We start from the raw sequence: 19,802 nt of genomic DNA, 5'->3' as shown, positions 1-19,802 counted from the left end.
CGTGCTTGGGCTAGAGGCAGATTCCATATTTGAAAAAAGTTTAGAGCAGGAGTAGGGAACCTCAAGAGCGTGTGTAGCAGCCAACCTATTGTACAAAAAGTAAAGTTTAATTTGTTGCTCTGCCAGCGGCGTAGCGTGAGTTGTCAGCACCCGGGGCAACGCAAGTAATTTGCGCCCCCTAACCCGGGGCAAGGCAAGTAATTTGCGCCCCCCCAACCCCTAACCTGCGAGTTGCCACTGGCGCTGCCGAGCAAACAACGCTGCTTGCCCGGAGGAGGATGGAGGCAGAAGCAGCCGCCGCCTGTGGCTGGGCCGAGGGGATGGCTGCGGCGGCGGGGTGCGGAGGCTGCCCGTGCCCGGCCAGGCGTCGGTGGCGGCGTCGGTGCTGCTGCAGCGGCTGCTCCTCCTGCGAGCAGTGAGCGGAGCGCAGCCACAGCGACGGCGGGGGGCACGCGCGCTAGGGCGCAAGGCTGGCGGTGGCGGCGGGGAGCCCGGCGGAGGAAGGAACTTGTCCCTTCCCTCTGGACTCGCGCCCCCCCCCAGAAGTTGCGCCCGGTGCGGCCGGCACCCCTGGCACCCCCCACGCTACGCCACTGTGCTCTGCTAATTTTTGCCTCTAGCCCTGGCCACCACATGCATGTGGCCCTCAAAAGGTTGCCTAGAATGGAACAAGGCCCCTGGGATGAAAAAGATTCTCCAGACCTTGTCTGCCCAAAGCACAAAGCAAACATGGACTCAGCATCATCTTCTGGTGAGACCTTGCCAGATCTTTTGCACTCCACGAGATCTTGCAAGAGCTCCACGAGATCTAGAAAGATATCACCAGGACCCACCATCGTTGCTGATTTGTGGCTGCCACTGAAAGCCCCAGATAAGGGAGGCTTCAGTGAGGCGAGGGGATGGCACCTTCCTCAAGTGGCCTCAAGGTGGTCCTAAAAATATACATCTCAAATGTCAAAAGCCAGGATAAAAAGAAGTGTCTTCAGCATTCACTGGAAGCTGTATAATGAAGTTTCCAGTTTCACTTCTGGGGGGTCCCCAATTGAGGACCTGCCATAGGCAATGCCCTCTTCCAGGTCACCCCCCAAGCTTCTGGGGGCAGTGGAACTACAAAGAGGGCCCCCTCTGCCAATCTGAGCACTGTAGAGAAGGCGGTGGTTTTTGATGCAGCTGCCTGGTTCTAAATGTCATTAACAAGGGGCCGGTTGACACCCTATGTGAGGACGTGCATTTCTTCACCAGGACACCTGTTGAATCTCTCTTGCTGAGCCCTTATCCTTCTCTCGCAGCGTGTCACCTAGTAGTCCCTAAATCCATCAAAGGAGATAAACCCCGAGGCTGCAAGGAGGCTCCAGCCTTGCTGACGTCTTTCAGCGACTGCCTCTTGGAAAGGAGATCAGGCTGTGAGCAGCCACCCGCCTCCTTTCCCCATTGACCTTGCTGTCCTTGTGTGCCTGGCCCAATTCAACCTACACGTAAGGGATTGTTTCTCAGAAAATACTTCTTAGAAGGAAGCAGCAGTGGCGGCAGGCAGCTCTGGGGTCCAACCCTTGAGAGTGGCTCCCTGCTTAGTGACCAGCTGCTGTAAAAGATAGGGCTGCCATACACCCAGTTTTCCCGGACACATCCGGGAATCGGGCTGTCTAAACAGTGTCTGGGCAGGTTTTTGCTGAATCGGCAAAATGTCCAGGGAAACCCAGCCATACGGCAAGTAAGGCCTCTGAATGCCTGTTGCTGTGAGTCACGAGTGGGGAGAATTGCTGTGGCACCTGGATCCTGTTTCTGGTTTCCCAGAGGCAACTGGGTGGCCACTGTGAGAACAGGATGCTGGACTAGGTGGGTCCTTGGTCTGATCCAGCGCAGCTTTTCTTAGGTTCTTATGCCGGGTTTTAATTTGGACTCCCATCTGCATTAACCATCAGTAGAACTGCCATGGCTTTGGGACCCTGGGAACTACACTCTTGTCTATAGGATGAGCTCTCTCTCTCTCTCTCTCTCTCTCTCTCTCTCTCTCTCTCTGTCTCTCCCTCTCTCTCTCTCTCTTGGTGTTCCCAATTTTAATTGGCATTGGCATGACTTTTCACATCCCTTCAGGAGATAGCTTTGAGAGTTAAACTGGTCTGAATCGGTCATCTTGGGTGTAGAGGAACTTCACAGAACTCAACCGTTGCATTGAACTGCGATGCACTTTCCAACTTACTTGGTTGGAAGACGGAGAGATGGTGTAGAAACCTCTCGCTTTTGTGTGGCTGGAATACAGCCTACTGTAGGGAGGTAAGAATCTCATCCATTGCTCCGCCCACTTTTGCCTCTGGCCCCACCCACCTTTCATATGTGGCCCTCAGAAGGCTGCTCCCTCAGGCCCAAAATGGTTTCTCAGCCCTGGTGGTAGAGCTGCTCAACTTCAGCACCTCTCCGGAGAAGTGTTGGAAAGAAACACCAGTCTTTGAACTGGTCCCAGAATGATACAACCCCGCCAGTGTTTTGACTCCAGTTTAAAAACTGGACAGAAGTGTCTCGACTGACCACTTCGAGCACATCCATTTCAGATGCAGGTTTAATTTTTTGCTTTCGAATGTAAACACATTTCCAGTCTCCATTGTTGTCAAATCAACCTTTGTCATCTCCTTGGAAACATAATAATAGTTCCCATTCAAGGAAGGGTCACTCGCATTTTGAAATAAACTTCAGATGATTAAAACAGGATGTCTAAAGTCAGAAAACCAAAAGGGGGGTTGTTCCAAGTAGGGGAATTTTCCGGGCATCTTCTGTGGTCTGACTAAATTTAATTTAATGACTCCAGGCCATGCTTTTGAGCACCCACAAACCCTGTACATCTTCCAGGGGGCAGGGGAAAAACCCTTTTTAAAGCCTTGAAGAGTACAGAATTTCTCAGAATGATGTCTGTAAATTAACCAGCATTATGATCTATGTTTATTTTTATTCTCTCTCTCTCTCCCCCCCCCCCCCCAGTCCCTGAGCCCTTATTCCTGCCTTCCACCCCCTCCTGGAGTGCAGCAGCTTTGTGGTTCCCACAGAACTCATCCTGACTCAACAGCTGACCTGCTCTCGGCGCTCAGCCAAGAGGAGCGCGACCTCATTGAGCCCGTTTTAGCTTTGGGTTATCCGATCCGCCGGGCGATCCTTGCTCTGCAGAAGACTGGGAGACAAAGCTTGGGTCAGGTCAGTGGAGGCTGGTTCCTTTCTCTTGAACACCAGGGAAGACGTTGTTTGTGAATGCAGTGAGTGTGAATCATGAGGCCGCAGCTCAGGAGCACAGCTCATAGACATGACTTAGGCCCCAAATACCACCTTCTTCCCCACAGACTCACGTGAGTGTTAAGATCAGCAGAAACACAATGCACTAGGTTGGATAGACAATATAAGGTGAGGGACACAGGGCAGCGCAGACAGGTTGGAAAGGAAGCATCTTATAAAATAGACATACAAAATGGCTAGCTTAAAAGCCATTGCACTAAATGTGAGGGGATTGGGAAAGCCGATCAAAAGAAAATGCATCACCTTGTACATAAACGCCATGAAACCACACATTGCCTTCCTACAGGAAATGCATAATCCACGGCATATATAAAAACATAGCAAAACATAAAGCATTAAAAACTTCCTGATGCAGGGCTGACTTCATATGTCTTCTAAAAGTTGTGTAGTTCTTAATTTCCTTGGCATCTGAGGAGATGTTCCACAGGGAGGGCGCCACTAATGAGAAGGCCCTCTGCCTGTTTCCCTGCAACTTTGCTTCTTGCAGTGAGGAGACCAGAAGAAGACCCTCAGAAGAAGTTCTCGGAAGGAGTAATGTTAGAAATATTGTAAAATTGGAGAAGGGGAGATGATAGGCTAAGAGAGGTAAAGACAATATAACAATAAGTAATGCATAAAAAGTGATTAAGAAGGAAGATCATTGGAGGTTCTGATGGAAGTCCAAAAAGAATGTATTTGTAATAATATGTGTGGTATGTTTTATAATTTGTATGTCAAAATTAATAAAAATGTATTTAAAAAAAGAAGAAAACCACCCTCGGAGGAGGACCTCAGGTGTTTTCAGAGTCCACCCTATTCCTGTGACTGAAATCTTTTTTTTTATCTGATCTGTTTTTAATTATGAATTTTAAATTGTTGTAACCCCCCTGGGTCCTGCTGGTGAAGGGCCAACAACAACAACAAAGACAACAACAGCTAAAATCCCAAGTTCAATCCCAAGCAACCCCAGAAAGGGGTGAGAAAGACCCCTGTCTGAGGGTGCTGCTGTCAGTCATTGCAGAGTAGAGTGGGTGGATCTTTTGCAGGCAGGGGCACATTTACCTCCAGGAAGCCTTCCAGAAGCTGTGTGTCAGAGGTGCACACCCTTCACCATCCCTGAGATGAAAATAGGGGCATTCTATTCCCTGTCCAGGGAAGTTTTTAATGACTGGTGTTTTAATATTTTGTTGGGAGCCACCCAGAGTGGCTGGGGCAACCCAGTCAAATGGACGGCATATAAATAATAAAATTGTTGTTGTTGTTACATCAGTATAATTGCTAGTATGTATTGATTTGGGATATTCCTTTCCCCCAGGTTTCTCTAAACGCAATACATAAATTCAAAGATTTCTGGGCTTAAAATGCTGCAGCTTTGTGTGTTTTCTTCTAATAACTTTTGTGCTTGACCAGGAAGAAATGTTCAAGCAGTGATACTGATGTAGAATAGAATGTCCCTATTTCAAAGGCCAGGGATGTTGGAGGGCATAAGGGGGGGGGAAGGGGCAGGGAAGAGAGAAAAGTGGGTGGAGCAATGACTGTGAACTTTACATTTGTACAGTTGGCTAGTTTCTACACACAAACACACCCCTCTCCATCCTCCATGCAGGCAAGCAAGAGGCATGGTCAGAGTTTATGCAGACATTCCAGCCAGGCAAAAACACTTGTGGAGGTTGTAAAACAAAGCCAATGAAGGGTGTGGCTCAGGAAGAGTCCATGGGGCCAGATAGAGAGCATGCCCTCCAACATTTTTCTGATGAAAATAGGGACATCCTATTTATTTATTCATACATGCATACATACACCACCCATTTGACTGGGTTTTCCCAGCCACTCTGGGCAGCTTCCAAGATATATAAAAACATAATGAAACATTAAACACTGGAGGAAGAAACACCTTCCTTATACAGGGCTGTCTTCAGATGTCTTCTAAAGGTTGTACAGTGGTACCTCGGGTTACAGATGCTTCAGGTTACAGACTCCGCTAACCCAGAAATAGTACCTCGGGTTAAGAACTTTGCTTCAGGATGAGAACAGAAATCGTGCTCCGGCGGCAGTGGGAGGCCCCATTAGCTAAAGTGGTACCTCGGGTTAAGAACAGTTTCAGGTTAAGAACGGACCTCCGGAATGAATTAAGTTCTTAACCCAAGGTACCACTGTATAGTTACTTAGTTCCTTGGCTCGGGGGGGGGGGTGTTGCATAACTCCATACCCTCCAGCATTTCTCCAATGATAATAGGGACATCCTAAGGAAAAGCAGGACATTCTGGGATCAAATCAGAAACTGGGGGATGGCTTCTGTAAATCCGGGACTCTCCCCGGAAATTAGGGACACTTGCAGAGTCTGAGAGAGACTTGGAGGGCTATATTAGCCCCTGCCTGAAGTTCATTGAAGTCTGCCATGAATTATTAACACATCAGTCATTTTAATTTGCACAAGCCCCTCTAATCCATATTAGTCCTTGCCTAATCTCCTGAGAAAGAGGTGGTGGTTCTTTCCATTTTGCCACAGCGAAGCTCTGTGGCGTTGCCAAGGCCCTCTCAGTGAGTCTGTGGCTAAGGACAGATTTTGAATGCCAGCCTTTCATGCCCATCACTCAGTCCTCTAGCTATCTCTGCCATCTTCAGGCCTACAGAAGGATGCTGTTTGCCTGCAATGAATTGGGGGGGGGGGGGTGTTGTGGTGGTTGTTGCTGCAAGCTAATGCTCGGTATTAGCCTTTTTTCCAGGGATTGCTGATTCCCCCCGTGTGTGTTTGTGTACTGGGAATGAATAGCATGTGAGGCATTTAGGAGGGGTGCCACTGGGAATTGTCCTGTCAGCACTCCAAAAACAATGGGGGAAGCCAAAAATAGATCACCCCTTTGGAGTGTCAGAGTGCCCTTCTCAGAGTGTCCCAGGCAGATCTCTGGCCCCATCCTTGCATAACCTCCTAGCATGCAGGATGTTTGAGGCTGCCCCAGATCTGAGTGGGTCAGGAACGGCATCACCTGATGTCCATCAGTGGATCTAGATCACCTTGACGGGATCCTTGAAATGAAAAGATCAGAGGGTCTGATTCAATGTGGTCTTCATGCATTTCGGGATAGGATGAGAGAATTCTTGCAAGGTTGATGATGTAGATTTCTCCAGGTTTCTTCTACCTTGGAATGGTTTCCTCTTTCTTTTGTATGTTTGTTGTTTTTGTTTTTATTATGTGTTTTGTGGTTTTATAACTTGATTTTATTCTGTGAACCACCCTGAGACCCCTGGGCAGTGCTTTTTTTTCTTGGGGGGGGGATGCATACCCCTAAACATTTTGTGAATCTAACAGGAGAAGAAACTAACAATTGTTTTTATGAAAAATAGTTTCTTCTCTAGCAAGGTGAATCGTCAGATCTGTTGCTACCCCCGATGGCGGCCTCATTTCCTGTCATGGTGTTTCCTGAGTCTCAGACGAAATGAGAGTACAGTGGTGCCCCGCAAGACGAATGCCTCGCAAGACGGAAAACCCGCTAGACGAAAGGGTTTTCCGTTTTTGAGCTGCTTTGCAAGACGAATTTCCCTATGGGCTTGCTTCGCAAGACGAAAACGTCTTGCGAGTGTTCCGATATTTTTTGCTCCCCCCCCTTTTCTAAGCCGCTAATAGCCTTTTAGCCACTAAGCCGCTAAGCCTTTAATAGCCGCTAATCCGCTAAACCGCTAATAGCGCTAATCTACTAAGCCGCTAATAGGGTTGCTTCGCAAGACGAAAAAACCGCTAGACGAAGAGACTCGCGGAACGGATTATTTTCATCTTGCGAGGCACCACTGTACCCCTAAACATTTTTTAAGGAAAAAAGCACTGCCCCCGGATGTAAGGTGGAATAATAATAATAATAATACTTTCATCTTCCATCTTTAGATAATCGTAAAGTTATGAACTTAACACATGGACAGCTGCATTATTTTTCTTGCCAGAGTTATTTTTGAATCAGACTAATAACCCATTTTAGAAGATAGGGAGTGGGGGGAACACAGGGTTGCATGCAGCTTATTTCTGCTCATTGCAGACCCAATGGAATTGATAGGCTGGTCTTGTTTATTAATTTCAGTGGGTCTACCTCGATTGTGACCAGGGTTGTAGTGAGTGGGAGAGAAGAGCAGAAGCCAGAGGCTTGTTTTTAAAAGAGCGAGAGAATAGGATGTGGTGGTATTCTCCTCCCTTGGAGAGAACGGAACTTAAGACTGGGAAAATGAGAAACAGAGAGAAAACAAAACTGACAGGTTCACCCATCCCTATCTACAAGGACGGGTGAGTGGGTAGATAGAGAGACCGTGTGGTGTAGTGCTTAGCGCAGGCTTCCTTAAACTCAGCCAGTGTGGTGTAGTGGTTAAGAGCGATAGACTCGTAATCTGGAGAACCGGGTTCGCGTCTCCGCTCCTCCACATGCAGCTGCTGGGTGACCTTGGGCCAGTCACACTTCTCTGAAGTCTCTCAGCCCCACTCACCTCACAGAGTGTTTGTTGTGGGGGAGGAAGGGAAAGGAGATTGTTAGCAGCTATGAGACTCCTTCGGGTAGTGATAAAGCGGGATATCAAATCCAAATTCAAACTCTTCTCCAGATGTTTTTGGCCTACAACTCCCATGATCCCTAGCTAGCAGGACCAATAGTCAGGGACAATGGGAATTGTAGTCTCAAAACATCTGGAGAGCCTAGTTTGAGGAAGCCTGGGTTAGAGTGTCAGACAAGGACCTGGGAGGCCAGAGTTCAAATCCTCCACTCAGCCATGCAACTCACTAGGTGACCTTGGGCCAGTCGCTGCCTCTCAGCCTAACCTACCTCACAGGGCGGATTAAATGAGGAGGGGGAGAACTATGTATGCCACCTCGAGGAACTTAGGTGGGATACAAATACAATACATAAGTAATAGCCCTGATTCTGGATGGTGTGCTAGCTAGCTAACTTCCCCTTTGCCTTCCCCCAACAGTTCCTCAGTTACCTCAGTGCCTGCGACAAACTTCTGAAGCAGGGTTACGAGGAGGCTCAGGTCGAAGAAGCCATGGAGATGTTCCAGAACTCAGAAAAGGTCAGAACGCCCACCCTTTTATTGCACTTCAGCCACAGGGTCTCCTGCTGGGTGCAGGGACCGAGTAGGGGGTATAAATGGCTTGGCAGTTTCCTCTCATAACCCTGGCATTGAGCTGCTTGGGGCTGTATAAGCTAAAAATAAGCAAAAATCTATTTTATTTCTTTATCCACTGCTTGATAGCAAAAATCAACAACCCTCAAAGCTGTTTAAGAAAGGTAAAACAGTGAAATCAAGAAGAAGAAGAAAACCCATTGTTCCCAATTTAGATCTTTATCCCCTCAAAATTTTCCCAGTGTAGATCTCTACTCACCCCTTCTTCCACAGAAGGGGGTGTGCTGTTTTTTGGTTCCCCTCAGGTGCCCAAATATATGGGGCTGGACCTCTGCAGGCATCTACACCATGTTTCAGGGGCACTACCTGGGGGAGGTGTCTGTAGGGGCAAAGGCCCCCCACATTTTCAAGGAGGAGGCAGAGCCCCCCTCAAAATTCCACAGTGAGTGTGCAAGCACACCCCACGGAATGCTGACGTCACACTCCGCAGGGTGTGCTGACGTCGCATGGTCCCAGCCCCCTCAATCGGAGGGGCAAAGGGGAGTTGCTTGCCTTGTTCAAGCATCCATCTGAACATTGAAGCCCCTTCACCAGGCCTGTTTATCTTCAGTTGCTTTTGTCCTAAGTGAAGCAGTTGTGGGACGTGCACTGTGTGTCCACCCTCCCCCCCCCCGATCCCTGACTTTTCACTCTGCGTCTCTTTGCAGGCAGCAGAATTCCTTCACCTCCTGGTCCAGTTCAACGACATGGGCTTCCAGCAAGCAGACATCAAAGAAGTCCTCTTGCTGTGCGAGAACCACAGAGACAAGGCGCTTGAGGAGCTCATGACAAGGACCCAGTGAGCGGCAAGAGGGCCTTTTTCCATACTGAGAAAGGGCAGAACATGCCATAAGCCCCACGGCATGTGATTCAGAGCAAGCTTTGAATGTCAGAACCCAGCTGGAACAGCCAAAATCCCATTGGATCAAGCCACCTGCCTCTGGGAAGTGCATAAGCAGGGCTCACCCATTGCTTTTTACTGGCAGCTGGTACAGTGAAGTATACTGGCTCTGGACAGTGAGGCTCTATATGCTGTCATCTTTAATAGCCACCTCTGAATTCTTCTAACCCTCTCTTTTCAAAAGGCATTTAAGTTAGTGACCACCCTGCTCCATGTTGTGGTAGCAAATGCTAGTCAAGAGGCAGAGCGTCTAAAAGTCACTGCAAGGGAATTGCTTCTAGTTGCATCACCCACACTGCTCAGGCTTGTGAAAGACCAACGTTTTAACACAAACTTCTTCTGCATAACCTGCACCTGTCTGCAAACAGATCCACAGCGCGGCTTAAGATGTTTCTGTAGCCTAAGGGTGCCTCCAGGTTGCCAACATTTTGCAGTGCACTTTGGGGAGGTTTAGATTTGTGCAATGAAAATGGATTCGCATGTGTTAACCCGGAACAACAAACAAGTTAGGAAAATGGGGCTGGGGGGTAGAGAGATGCATTGAAAAGTGCAAGATGGGTGAATGATAAATGGGAAGGTGCATAAATACCCTGCAAGCAATTCAGCATGGATTCAGGATGAATGTTCATTGCCACAAAACCACCCTGGAAACAAGTGAGAACAAATGCTTAATAAAGGCCGGATGTAGCCTGTGTAAGCTTTGTGCCAGCAAATCAGGGTGAATGTTCAATAAACAGGTCATTTGGGCATACCCATGCTCCCATTTCCTGGCCAATGCCCTGACTTATTTCAATGATGCACTGGATTTTTAATGGACTCCATCAAAGACTGTACAGACCTAAGAGTTCTCTGAAAAGTGGGCTGAGCGAAGCTGGGAACTTCCCACTGTACAATCCTCCAACACACACACACACACACACACACACACACACACACACACCCCAAACCACAATACCTGGATTTCCAGGGTAGGGAATGCAACTTCATAATTTACTGCGGGGCTCAGAGTCTTCAGCTTATTATGGCTGAGCATCAACTCCTTATTTGAAATAAGAAACCAAGACTGTTTCCAATCAAGTAATTCTTTATTTTTTCCTGCCACCGTGAATGCCCAATTGTCTTTCCTTGAGATACAGCGAAGTGATACCTGTTTGTCTTTCAGCCAAATAATAAAAAAAGTATTTGTGTCTCTTATTAAAGGAGAAAGGGGAAACAAATATGATACTCAGCTGAATGTAACAGAAGAAAACAAACATCCTTTGAGGTTCATAGGTACAGCATATTTCTCTCAAATAAAACGGCACGTTCCCAATAGCTGGTGTGTTTGTGCTCTTATTTCAGGGAGAGATGGATGAAAGCCCAGGGCAATACTTAATATTTACCAACCTCCTTCCTGACACGTTGCCGTCCCGTTGCTTACAAGCTGTATTACAAGGCTGACAATGTTCAGAGCAGCGGAGATTGCTCCTCTGTGGCAAATGGGGGCCATGCCCCGCTATGCATAGTCTGTCCTCAGCCAACCCCACCTGCCTGTCAGTTTCCTCCGTTGCCCCAGTTTTGCCCTTGTAGAACTCAGCAGGGAGAGAGGATGGGAATAAGTTGGCCTTGCCTCTCATTGGTCCTGGCTCTGCCTCTCATTGACTCTGGCTTCACCTACTGTTGGCCTCCCTGCCTTACGACCTACCAATCTCTGTTTCAGAGCTAGAGTTTTTGCCAGGTTTCCAAACTGCAGCACAAGAAGAAGAAGAAGAAATAATTTTATTAATTGTACCCCACCCATCTGACCGGGTTGCCCCAGCACATATAAAAACATAATCAAACATTAAAAACTTCCCTGTACAAGGCTGCCTTGAGATGTCTTCGGAAAGTCAAGTAGTTCTTTATCTCCTTGACCCTTGACACCCTGATGGGAGGGCATTCCACAGGGCAGGTGCCACTACTGAGAAGGCTCTGTGCCTGGTTCCCTGTAACTTTACTTCTGGCAGTGAGGGAACTGCCAGAAGGCCCTTGGAGCTGGACCTCAGCGTCCAGGCTGAACAAAGGGGGTAGAGACACACCTTCAGTATTTAGTAGTTAAAACAAGGGCAGTCTAAAGCAGCTTCCCATGAGAATGTAGAGAATGCTCTGTTCATCTCTGTCTCCCTGCTGCAGAACTACAAATTCCCAGGGTGGCCAGGCAGACACAAAATCATTATTTGTTTGCTACAGTGGTGCCTCGCAAGACGAAAAGAATCCGTTCTGTGATTCTCTTCGTCTAGCGGTTTTTTCGTCTTGCGAAGCAAGCCCATTAACGGATTAGCGGATTAGCGCTATTGGCGGCTTTTAGCGGCTTATCAGCTTATCGGATCAGCTGATAAGCGGCTTAGCGGCTTAGAAAAAGGGGGGGAACCCCGCAGGAACTCACAAGACATTTTCGTCTTGCGAAGCAAGCCCATAGGAGATTCGTTTTGCGAAGCACCTCCAAAACGGAAAACTCTTTCGTCTAGCGAGTTTTCCGTCTTGTGAGGCATTCGTCTTGCGGGGCACCACTATACATTTCTATCCCACCTTTCTTCCAAGGAGCTTAAGGCAGTGTACATGGTTCTTCCTCTTGGCATCGTATCCTCACAAACAACCCTCTGAGGTAGGTAAGGGTGAGAGATGATGTGGCTGAGTCGGGATTTGAACCCAGGTGTTTCCCAGGCCTTCACCTAACACTCTAATCACTATAGTACAGTGATGATCAGAAGCAGCCTGTTGGGTGGGGTGGAACTGCCCCACTAGCCTCCCTGCTGGTGGGTCATTGTTGCTACGGCAAGAGAGTAGGGGAGACGGTGGGAAGGTTGGTGGGGTGGAAACACACCAGCAGAGTTTATTCAGCCACTGAGTTTGCACCTCCCTGACCTCCCTGCTGCCTTCTGCTTTTCCTAACCGTCAGCAAGAGCAATCCACCTGCCGCCAGGATAGCTTAGCGGCTCCGCCCCCCCGGTGAGCCACTTCTGCTGTCAATCAAGCCTGTTCATTTTTGTGGCATAAATAATATGACCTTAAAGTTAGCCTAGTCAAGGGCCTGAAGGCTTCTATAAACATACAGAACAGAACATGAACAACACTGGCAAGCTGGAGTCAGATCAGCAGCCGTTACCAAAAACAGTCATGAGTTGCATGTGGGGCTTTTTTTCTTTTCTTTTTTACAGCAAGTCTGGCTTCAATCACAGTCCATCAAGGAAAATGCCTGGTGCTCCATAGCTGTGGCTCAGCTCAAACTATCCTTCCTCCTCTTATTTGAAGAGATGAGTATCAGCAGGGAGATGCTTGCAAAGGCTTGATGGTCTGGGCTTAACTGCGTCTTTGGGGGCTGGGCATAATTAATGATGCTTGTTAAAACGGCCCTCTCTGGATTGAGTCCAAAACATTTGGATGCAAACGGAAAAGGTTTTATCCGTATGCTCAACCCTGAATCTGAGTCAGTCTGTGCTTTATTATGAAGCTATTAATTTCCTAACCACTTAAAGTCTGCCGCAGACTGAATTGTGGGGCATATAAAACTTAGAAACACAACTTCATCGCAGGGTATAGATATTACTGGCATAACCCTGGAGAAACCCACAACACTCTGCACAGGGCAATACTTCATTCGGGGTTGAACTATTTCTGTATTTCTTTATAAAAAGAGGTTTAGAAACCATACTTTGGGCCTTGACAAAGTGCCTTCAAAGTGGTATGCAAAATAAAAACACCAAGCAAATCTGACCAATTAACAAATTTAAAACCAGAGCTCTTTCAAAGAAAAAGAAAGAAAGACAATTGGGATCAATGGCTTCCATCTCAGGTTAAAAGTCAAACCAAATCAATGCTCTGTATTCTTGAAAGTTATCAGAGATGGGTCTTGTCTTAAGTACCAATGGGACTTAAGCATGTTTAACTGTCTCTGATTGTGGTCAATTAAAAAAAGACATTCTCAAAGTGTAGTTCACTTACTGACCTTTAACGTCTACATTTCCAGTGCTCCAGTTTGGGATGCCTGAAACACCCTTCTTCTAAAAGCTGTGCGTGTTAATGTCAGCAGCTTTTCACTCTGAGAATTAGAGAGCACCACCTAATCCTTTTTCACCTTCAGCAGAAGAGAAGGGGAAGGCCTGTGGCTCCGTGACAGAGCACCTGCTTTCCATGCAGGAAGTCCCAGGTTCATTCTCCAGCAGTATCTCCAGGCAGGGCTGGGAAAGACTGAAGAGCATTCTGGAACCCTGGAGAGGTGCCAGAAATACTGAGGTAGATGGTCCAATGGTCTGCATAAGGCAGCTTCCTATGTCCAGGGGGGACGGTGAGGCTACAGTTCAGTGGTCAACCACCTGCTTTGCATGCAGGAGGTCCTCGGTTCAATCCCTGGTATCTTCAGGTAGGGCTTGGAAAAACCTCCATTCTAGAATCCTGGAGAGCGGCTCCCAAGCAGTGTAGATGATGGTGAATCACATAGGTAATGGCCTGACTTCCTATGAGACTCATCAAGATGGACTAAAACAATGGTAGAGTCATGGACTGGTTGGCGCAGACAAATGGAGGAACCAACAGGAAAAATACACACACATCAAGGCAAGAAGGCTCAGAGACTGGGGAGTGTTGGTGGGACAATGATGAGTAGTCAGAAGGAGAAGAGGCAGAAGCCTAGGAGGAGGAAGTGTCAGAAGCTGAAGAGGTAACAGGGTTTAGTGAACTGGGAGAGTCCAGAATCAGAGGCAGAAGATGAAGCAGGAGGGTGGGAGGAGGGAGGCCAGGAGGCAGAGATAAGTCAAGCTAGTGAAGTGTCATGGGTGTCTCCCCTTCCTGCTGCTCCCAGAACCAGGAGAGGCATGAAAAGGGCAAATGAGAGATTGGCTGCACGCAGGTGCGGTCTCTGATTGCTTGGGGAAAGCCCTGGATAGAAGGCGACTTAGATGGCTCTGGGGAGGGGGGAACTTTCAGTCTCAGGAACTGATTCATGGGGTAAAGACCCACCGGAGATAAGCTGCTCTGCTTATTAGGCCTGACACTCAGTCGGGTTTGTGCTAATAAATTGCTAATTCCAACTTTGAATGGTGTGATGTACTGCCAACTTGTTCTGTGAGAGGTAGATTCCGCCACTCAGCTGGGCGTGGGCCAAAATGAACATGACCCCCTCAGTGCATAAATCTCCTCCTAGTGCCGCTGGCTTCCTGCCAGTGACTGGCTCCTCCTGCTTGCTGCTTGCCACTTGCTGCCTCCTTTCTACTTGGCCCAGTTTGGTATGACAAATAAGTCTGTGGAAACCATATTGCTTGAGGCCCATGAAGCCACAAGCCCAGCTGCAGTTGGAAGAGCAGAGAGCTGCGTTACAGTTGCTTCTGGTGCAAGCTAGCCCTGAGCTTCCTGCCTTGAAACGTTGCTGGCCCAGAAGGTGCAGAGAGTGTCGACTGAAAGCTGGGGTGATTTCACAACCTTTGGATTTTAATTTGGTGGCGTTGCAGGACGTCTGGCATAGAAGGAAGGCAATGTGGGTCCCTGAGAAATTCATCTAGCAGAGACCGGCTCTCTAAGTTGCGATGCTGTGGTCTTTCTTTGGAAGCCTGAGGAGGAAGGTTTGCAAAGAACCAGCCCTTGGAAAACCAGCTTTCTGCTTTTTGGATTTCCATGTGTTCCCCTCTATGGTATACATCAGAGTGAGCATCTTGTTGACCGTGTAGACTGTGTCCCCTTTGATGACAGCCGTGAAGAGGGCCCCTTTGCTGTTCACATACTGCCCTGGTAGAGATGTCCACTGCATCGTGGTCAGGTTGAAGCAATCCATCATGCAACGCAGGAAGTCATCGAAAGGCCCGTTCCGCACAATGTAGAGGTTGTCCCGGTGAGCCACCATGCAGTGGCCGTAGCTCTGAGGCCTGTTGAGGGTGGAGATGGGATGCCACTCGTCTTTCTGAGGCTTGTATTCGTAGATCATGGTGGTGTCGAGAGGCTTCCACAAGCAGACGAAGATGCGCCCCATCGCTTGGGCGCAGGGCACCGCTGTGGTTGGCTGGGGGAGGTCAGAGACAAATCTCCAGGTGTTGGTGGAGATGTCAAACTTCTCCACCGACTTCAGGGCAGCCTTCCCAAACTCCCCACCTATGGCGTAGAGGCTGTTCTCTTGGGCTGTCAGCGTGAAGTCATAGCGCAGCTGCTGGGGCCCGGGAAACTCGCTCCAGGCGTTGGCCATCGGGTCGTAGCAAAAACTCCGGTTCACAATGTCCTTGTTGTAACCGTAGACCCCGCCCACAATGTAAATCTTGTTATCCAAGGTGGCTATGCCAGCTAGGAATGTGCTGGCCGTCAGCGGTAAGCAGGAAAGTGTCCTCCAGGTGTTACCTTCCTCATCCAAGTAGCAAACAGTTCTTGAGAGGTCCTCCAAGAACTCAAAGGTGGGCGTGTGAGCCCCTACCGCCACAAACGTGCTGGGGATGATGGACTCCACATAATCCAGAAGGTCTGGAGAGAGGCAGTCGAGGTACTCCTCCAGGTCCGAGTAACTGTCTCGTATGTACAGTGCGGCACAATGGAAGAGATCCAAGAGGCCAAAGATGGCGGCTGCCTGGTAGAGCAGAATGCAATTGTCTGTATTGATGGAGGACATCAAGTACTTGGCCAGGGACTTGACCTGCAGGAACGAGGCACACTCCACTGCCCTGAGGTTCTCCTCGCAGCTCAGGATTGGGTGCTCCCCTTCCAGGACCTTCAGCATGACGGCGAAGCCTGTGGCGCTCAGATCTCTGATCTGGATCTCCTTCTGGGTGCTCTCTCTCATGCCGGATTGGAAGAGCGCCCGGAAGTATTCGCTGTTCTCCACCAGGAGAGCCTTGTCCACCGAGAAAAACTCCTCTTCCACCTGGATCCGCACCCTTTCATCCAGCGAGGGCTGCATGGCCCAGCCAAGGCTTACCCCCGTGTTGTCACGGGAGCTCTTGCACTGCCTAGTCCATTGTCGGCAAGTGCTCTGCAGAGATCAGAGGGCTCTTCATATATGTCACGGTGGGTGTGATTTCTATCTTCCTGTATCTGTCTGAATAGCTAAGAAGCTGCAAACTCTGTCATATAAATACCCTCTTCTAAAGATAGCTGTGGTTCATGTGACCGAGGCTGCCAGCAACATGAGGACCCCCCCAGGTCTTTCCAAAGTAAGGTCTACAACATTTGCTCCACTCCAATGCAAAGGAGTGGCTTTTGGGGGGGAGGGAGAGGTGTTGAGACTACACAGATCACTGGAGGTCACTTCCAATTCAAGGTGAATGCAGTCTGAAGGGAGGTGGCATTCACAGGGTCTAGAGAAGGCAGACATTAGGCTTTTAGAAAGCCCTGGATAGAAAGCGGGGGGTTAATGAGAACGCTAAGTAGGATTGTGGGGGGAAGTTCAATTACATTCGCATTAAGAGGCATACCAGCCTAATTCACATTTTCTGAAACAATGCATTGGCTGTTTCAAAGCCATCCTTCAAACATCTTGTTTCTCCGAATTTTGCAATGCTGCTCTCCAGCGAAGCAATGTGTGCAAAAAAACTAAGGGAAAGTATGCATAAAATGCACATATCAGAGAAAGATCACATACAAAAAAATGCATTGATCTAGGCAGAATTGCATGCAAAAATGTGCTTAATTATTAAAAATTCAAGGCCAATGAATTTTCATGAGCATTTTTTTAAAAAATGCAAATCACTGGAGGAATGAGCAGAACTGAATTTAATACTGGGGGGAAATGAAACCAATTCATTCATCCCTCACTTCAGAGTTCAACATCGAGGGCCGAGTGCAAAATATTGGCTCAGAGAGGAAGGATAGACATGCAGCCAGAGCGCCATGGCAGAACAACCGCTTTGCATGCAGAAGGTCACAGTTCCAATCCCTAGCTTCTCCAGCTAGGACTGAGTATGCAGATACCCGTTGCACCATGGGCAGGTAGAAGCAATCCATCACTCAGTGCAAGAAGCCCCAAAGCTAACACTGTTCCAGGGCACAGTGGGAGAAAACCTCCAAGTTGACCTGGACTGGGGAGGCTTCTGCCTAAAACTCTGGAGAGCCACTAACTGTCACTGAAATTCCAAGACCAGTGTTTCCCAACCTTTTTCCGACTGTGGGCCCCTTCCGACCTTGATTCCTTCCTGTGGTGCCACCATGGGCATAGCCAAGAGGGGGCAGGGGGCAGCTGCCCCCCCCATAAGTAAAAATCAATACAAATTGGAGGTTCTACCCCCCCCTAATGAAAGCCTGCCCCCTAACTTGGCTTTCTTGGCTACGTCCATGCCCCCACATCCTACCGGCAGAAAGGTAGCTACAGTGGTACCTCGGGTTACAGATGCTTCAGGTTACAGACGCTTCAGGTTACAGACTCCACTAACCCAGAAACAGTACCTTGGGTTAAGAACTTTGCTTCAGGATGAGAACAGGAATCGCGTGGCAACTTGCTGTTGAAATGGAATACTCAGGATGAAACGGTGAAATCTGTAATGATCAAATGGGCACAAGGCATTGGACAAAACATAATGATGGCTGACTGGGAACAGTTATGGAACACAGGTATGAAGTTTACGGCATGTAATGCCTTAAGAGAGAATATTATGAAAATGATATACAGGTGGTACATAACCCCAGTCAAGCTTGCAAAAATCTATCATTTGCCCGATAATAAATGTTGGAAATGTAAAGAAACTGAAGGTACATTCTTTCACCTTTGGTGGACGTGCCCAAGGATTAAGGCTTTCTGGGAAATGATATATAATGAACTGAAAAAGGTATTTAAATATACCTTCTTGAAGAAACCAGAGGCCTTTCTCCTGGGCATAGTCGGCCAATTGGTGTTAAAGAAGGACAGAATTTTCTTTATGTATGCTACAACAGCAGCAAGAATACTCATCGCAAAGTATTGGAAGACACAAGATCTACCCACTTTGGAAGAATGGCAGATGAAAGTGATGGACTACATGGAATTGGCAGAAATGACTGGTAGAATCCGAGACCAGGGAGAAGAGTCAGTGGAAGAAGATTGGAAGAAATTTAAAGATTATTTACAGAAATATTGCAAAATTAATGAATGTTAGAATGATGTTTGATTGAAGTTAAGTGGTTTCTAGCTGTAATGATATAAAAGAATATGGAAAATTGGATTTCTAAATGGGTAAAAATTTAATGTTACAATATATTAAGATTAAAGATCAGGATAATAAGGAGGGAAAGAAATTGCTGAATTAATTAATTGAATTGGAACACAAAAAAGGGAGGTATGAGGAGGTCAGGGAAACAAGGATATGAATGTAAGATATGGAAAGATTGATTTTTTATTATTTTTATTTTTTTCCTTTTTTCTGTAAGTGTACTTACTTTTTTATTCTGTATTTTTCTTGTATTTTTATCTTTTACTTTTGTATTTTTGGTTTTTATGTAATTCCTCTTTCTGAAACTTTAATAAATATTTTATATATAAAAAAAGAACAGAAATCGTGTGGCGGCACCACAGCAGCAGCAGGAGGCCCCATTAGCTAAAGTGGTACCTCCGGTTAAGAACAGTTTCAGGTTAAGAACAGACCTCCGGAACAAATTAAGTTCTTAGCCCAAGGTACCACTGTATTTAAATGTTTTGCATGTAAATAGAATGTGTTTTGTTTATAATTTTTAAAATTTATACAGAATACAGTTATGGCAACATAATGAAACGTTGTTGAAGCAGAAAAAAAACATAGAATCGTGGAGCAGGAAGGGACCCCAAAGGTCATCTTTCGAGTACAACCCCTGCAATGTAGGAAAGTCAGCTATAGCATCCATGGCAGACGTCCATCCAACCTCTGCTTAGAAATCTCCAAGGAAGGAGAGAACCTCCTGAGGGAGATCCATCTTCCATGTATTATGAAAAGTAAACAACACTTATTAGACCGCAGTTGTTTGACACAGAGGGGAAAACCTGCAGATACAGTCCCAAAAGCCACACAGGGAGTTCTGTATATATGGGAGAATTTTTAAAAAGCAAGTGGTCCTCACTGGCCTGGTGCAAAAAGATATTGTCATCCGGAGGAGCCCTGGCTAAACCACTATAGCCCACCACACCCTTACCTGGGAGTAAGGCCCACTGAAATCAGTGTGGCTTTCTTCTGAGTAGTAGATACTTAGTGATTTTCTAGATGCAAGTCAGCAGCACCAAATGACCTTGCTTGGCTAGGCGCTGGGGCAGATTTCACCCCATACCTTGCAGAACCGGGCTGATGCCTCCGACAGGCCCTGCGCCTCTCGGCAACATCCGAAGGCCCTGATCCTCTAGGCGTTGGGGTGGATCGCACCCTGCACCTTGCAGAGTCAGGCCCAGGCTGCCACCGGGCCCAGAACTGGTGGCAGCAACAGGCAGCTCCGGCTCGCCCAGCCCTATCCATTGCCATTCCACCATCGCACTTACCGGACCTGGGGGTTCTGGATCGCGGGCTCTGCTGGTCAAAATGGGAGCCTCAGCGATTGCCCTCTCCCGCCGGAAAGAAACCAGGACTGCTCTAATAAAATACAC

General features: G+C 47.7%; 2 protein-coding genes and 1 long non-coding RNA gene across 6 annotated transcripts in view; 1 reads left to right on the top strand and 2 right to left on the bottom strand.

The window, feature by feature from the left end:
• UBAP1L (ubiquitin associated protein 1 like) overlaps positions 1-10,610 on the top strand; it is a 19,325-nt gene extending 8,715 nt beyond the window's left edge. The window contains exons 4-6 of the mRNA XM_083475172.1: positions 2,974-3,183; positions 8,206-8,304; positions 9,066-10,610. Coding sequence (XP_083331298.1) covers positions 2,974-3,183; positions 8,206-8,304; positions 9,066-9,200 — 444 coding nt within the window. The 3' untranslated portion in view covers positions 9,201-10,610. The remainder of the gene's footprint in view (positions 1-2,973; positions 3,184-8,205; positions 8,305-9,065) is intronic.
• The window catches only part of KBTBD13 (kelch repeat and BTB domain containing 13), an 18,005-nt gene extending 1,280 nt beyond the window's left edge, over positions 1-16,725 (bottom strand). Inside the window, exons 1-2 of one of the 4 annotated variants that reach the window (XM_083475170.1) lie at positions 13,263-16,725; positions 8,334-8,438 (exon numbers count right to left, since the gene is read on the bottom strand). In XM_083475170.1, coding sequence (XP_083331296.1) covers positions 14,826-16,187 — 1,362 coding nt within the window. In that variant the 5' untranslated portion in view covers positions 16,188-16,725 and the 3' untranslated portion in view covers positions 8,334-8,438; positions 13,263-14,825. Of the gene's footprint in view, positions 1-8,333; positions 8,439-10,369; positions 11,501-11,827 lie in introns of those variants that run through there. The other 3 variants (XM_083475168.1, XM_083475169.1, XM_083475171.1) reach the window with 3 other exon arrangements.
• LOC310693354 lies at positions 10,370-19,802 on the bottom strand. The gene is made up of 2 exons (XR_014519120.1): positions 19,698-19,802; positions 10,370-11,024 (listed from the first exon to the last, which is right to left on the bottom strand). It is a non-coding gene; the product is annotated as an uncharacterized lncRNA (long non-coding RNA).

Source organism: Podarcis liolepis, assembly GCF_965112155.1.
Source record: "Podarcis liolepis genome assembly, chromosome: 14".
Lineage (NCBI taxonomy): Eukaryota > Metazoa > Chordata > Lepidosauria > Squamata > Lacertidae > Podarcis > Podarcis liolepis.
Note: the sequence above shows the minus strand (reverse complement) of the source record. Positions and strands in the feature narration are given on the sequence as shown.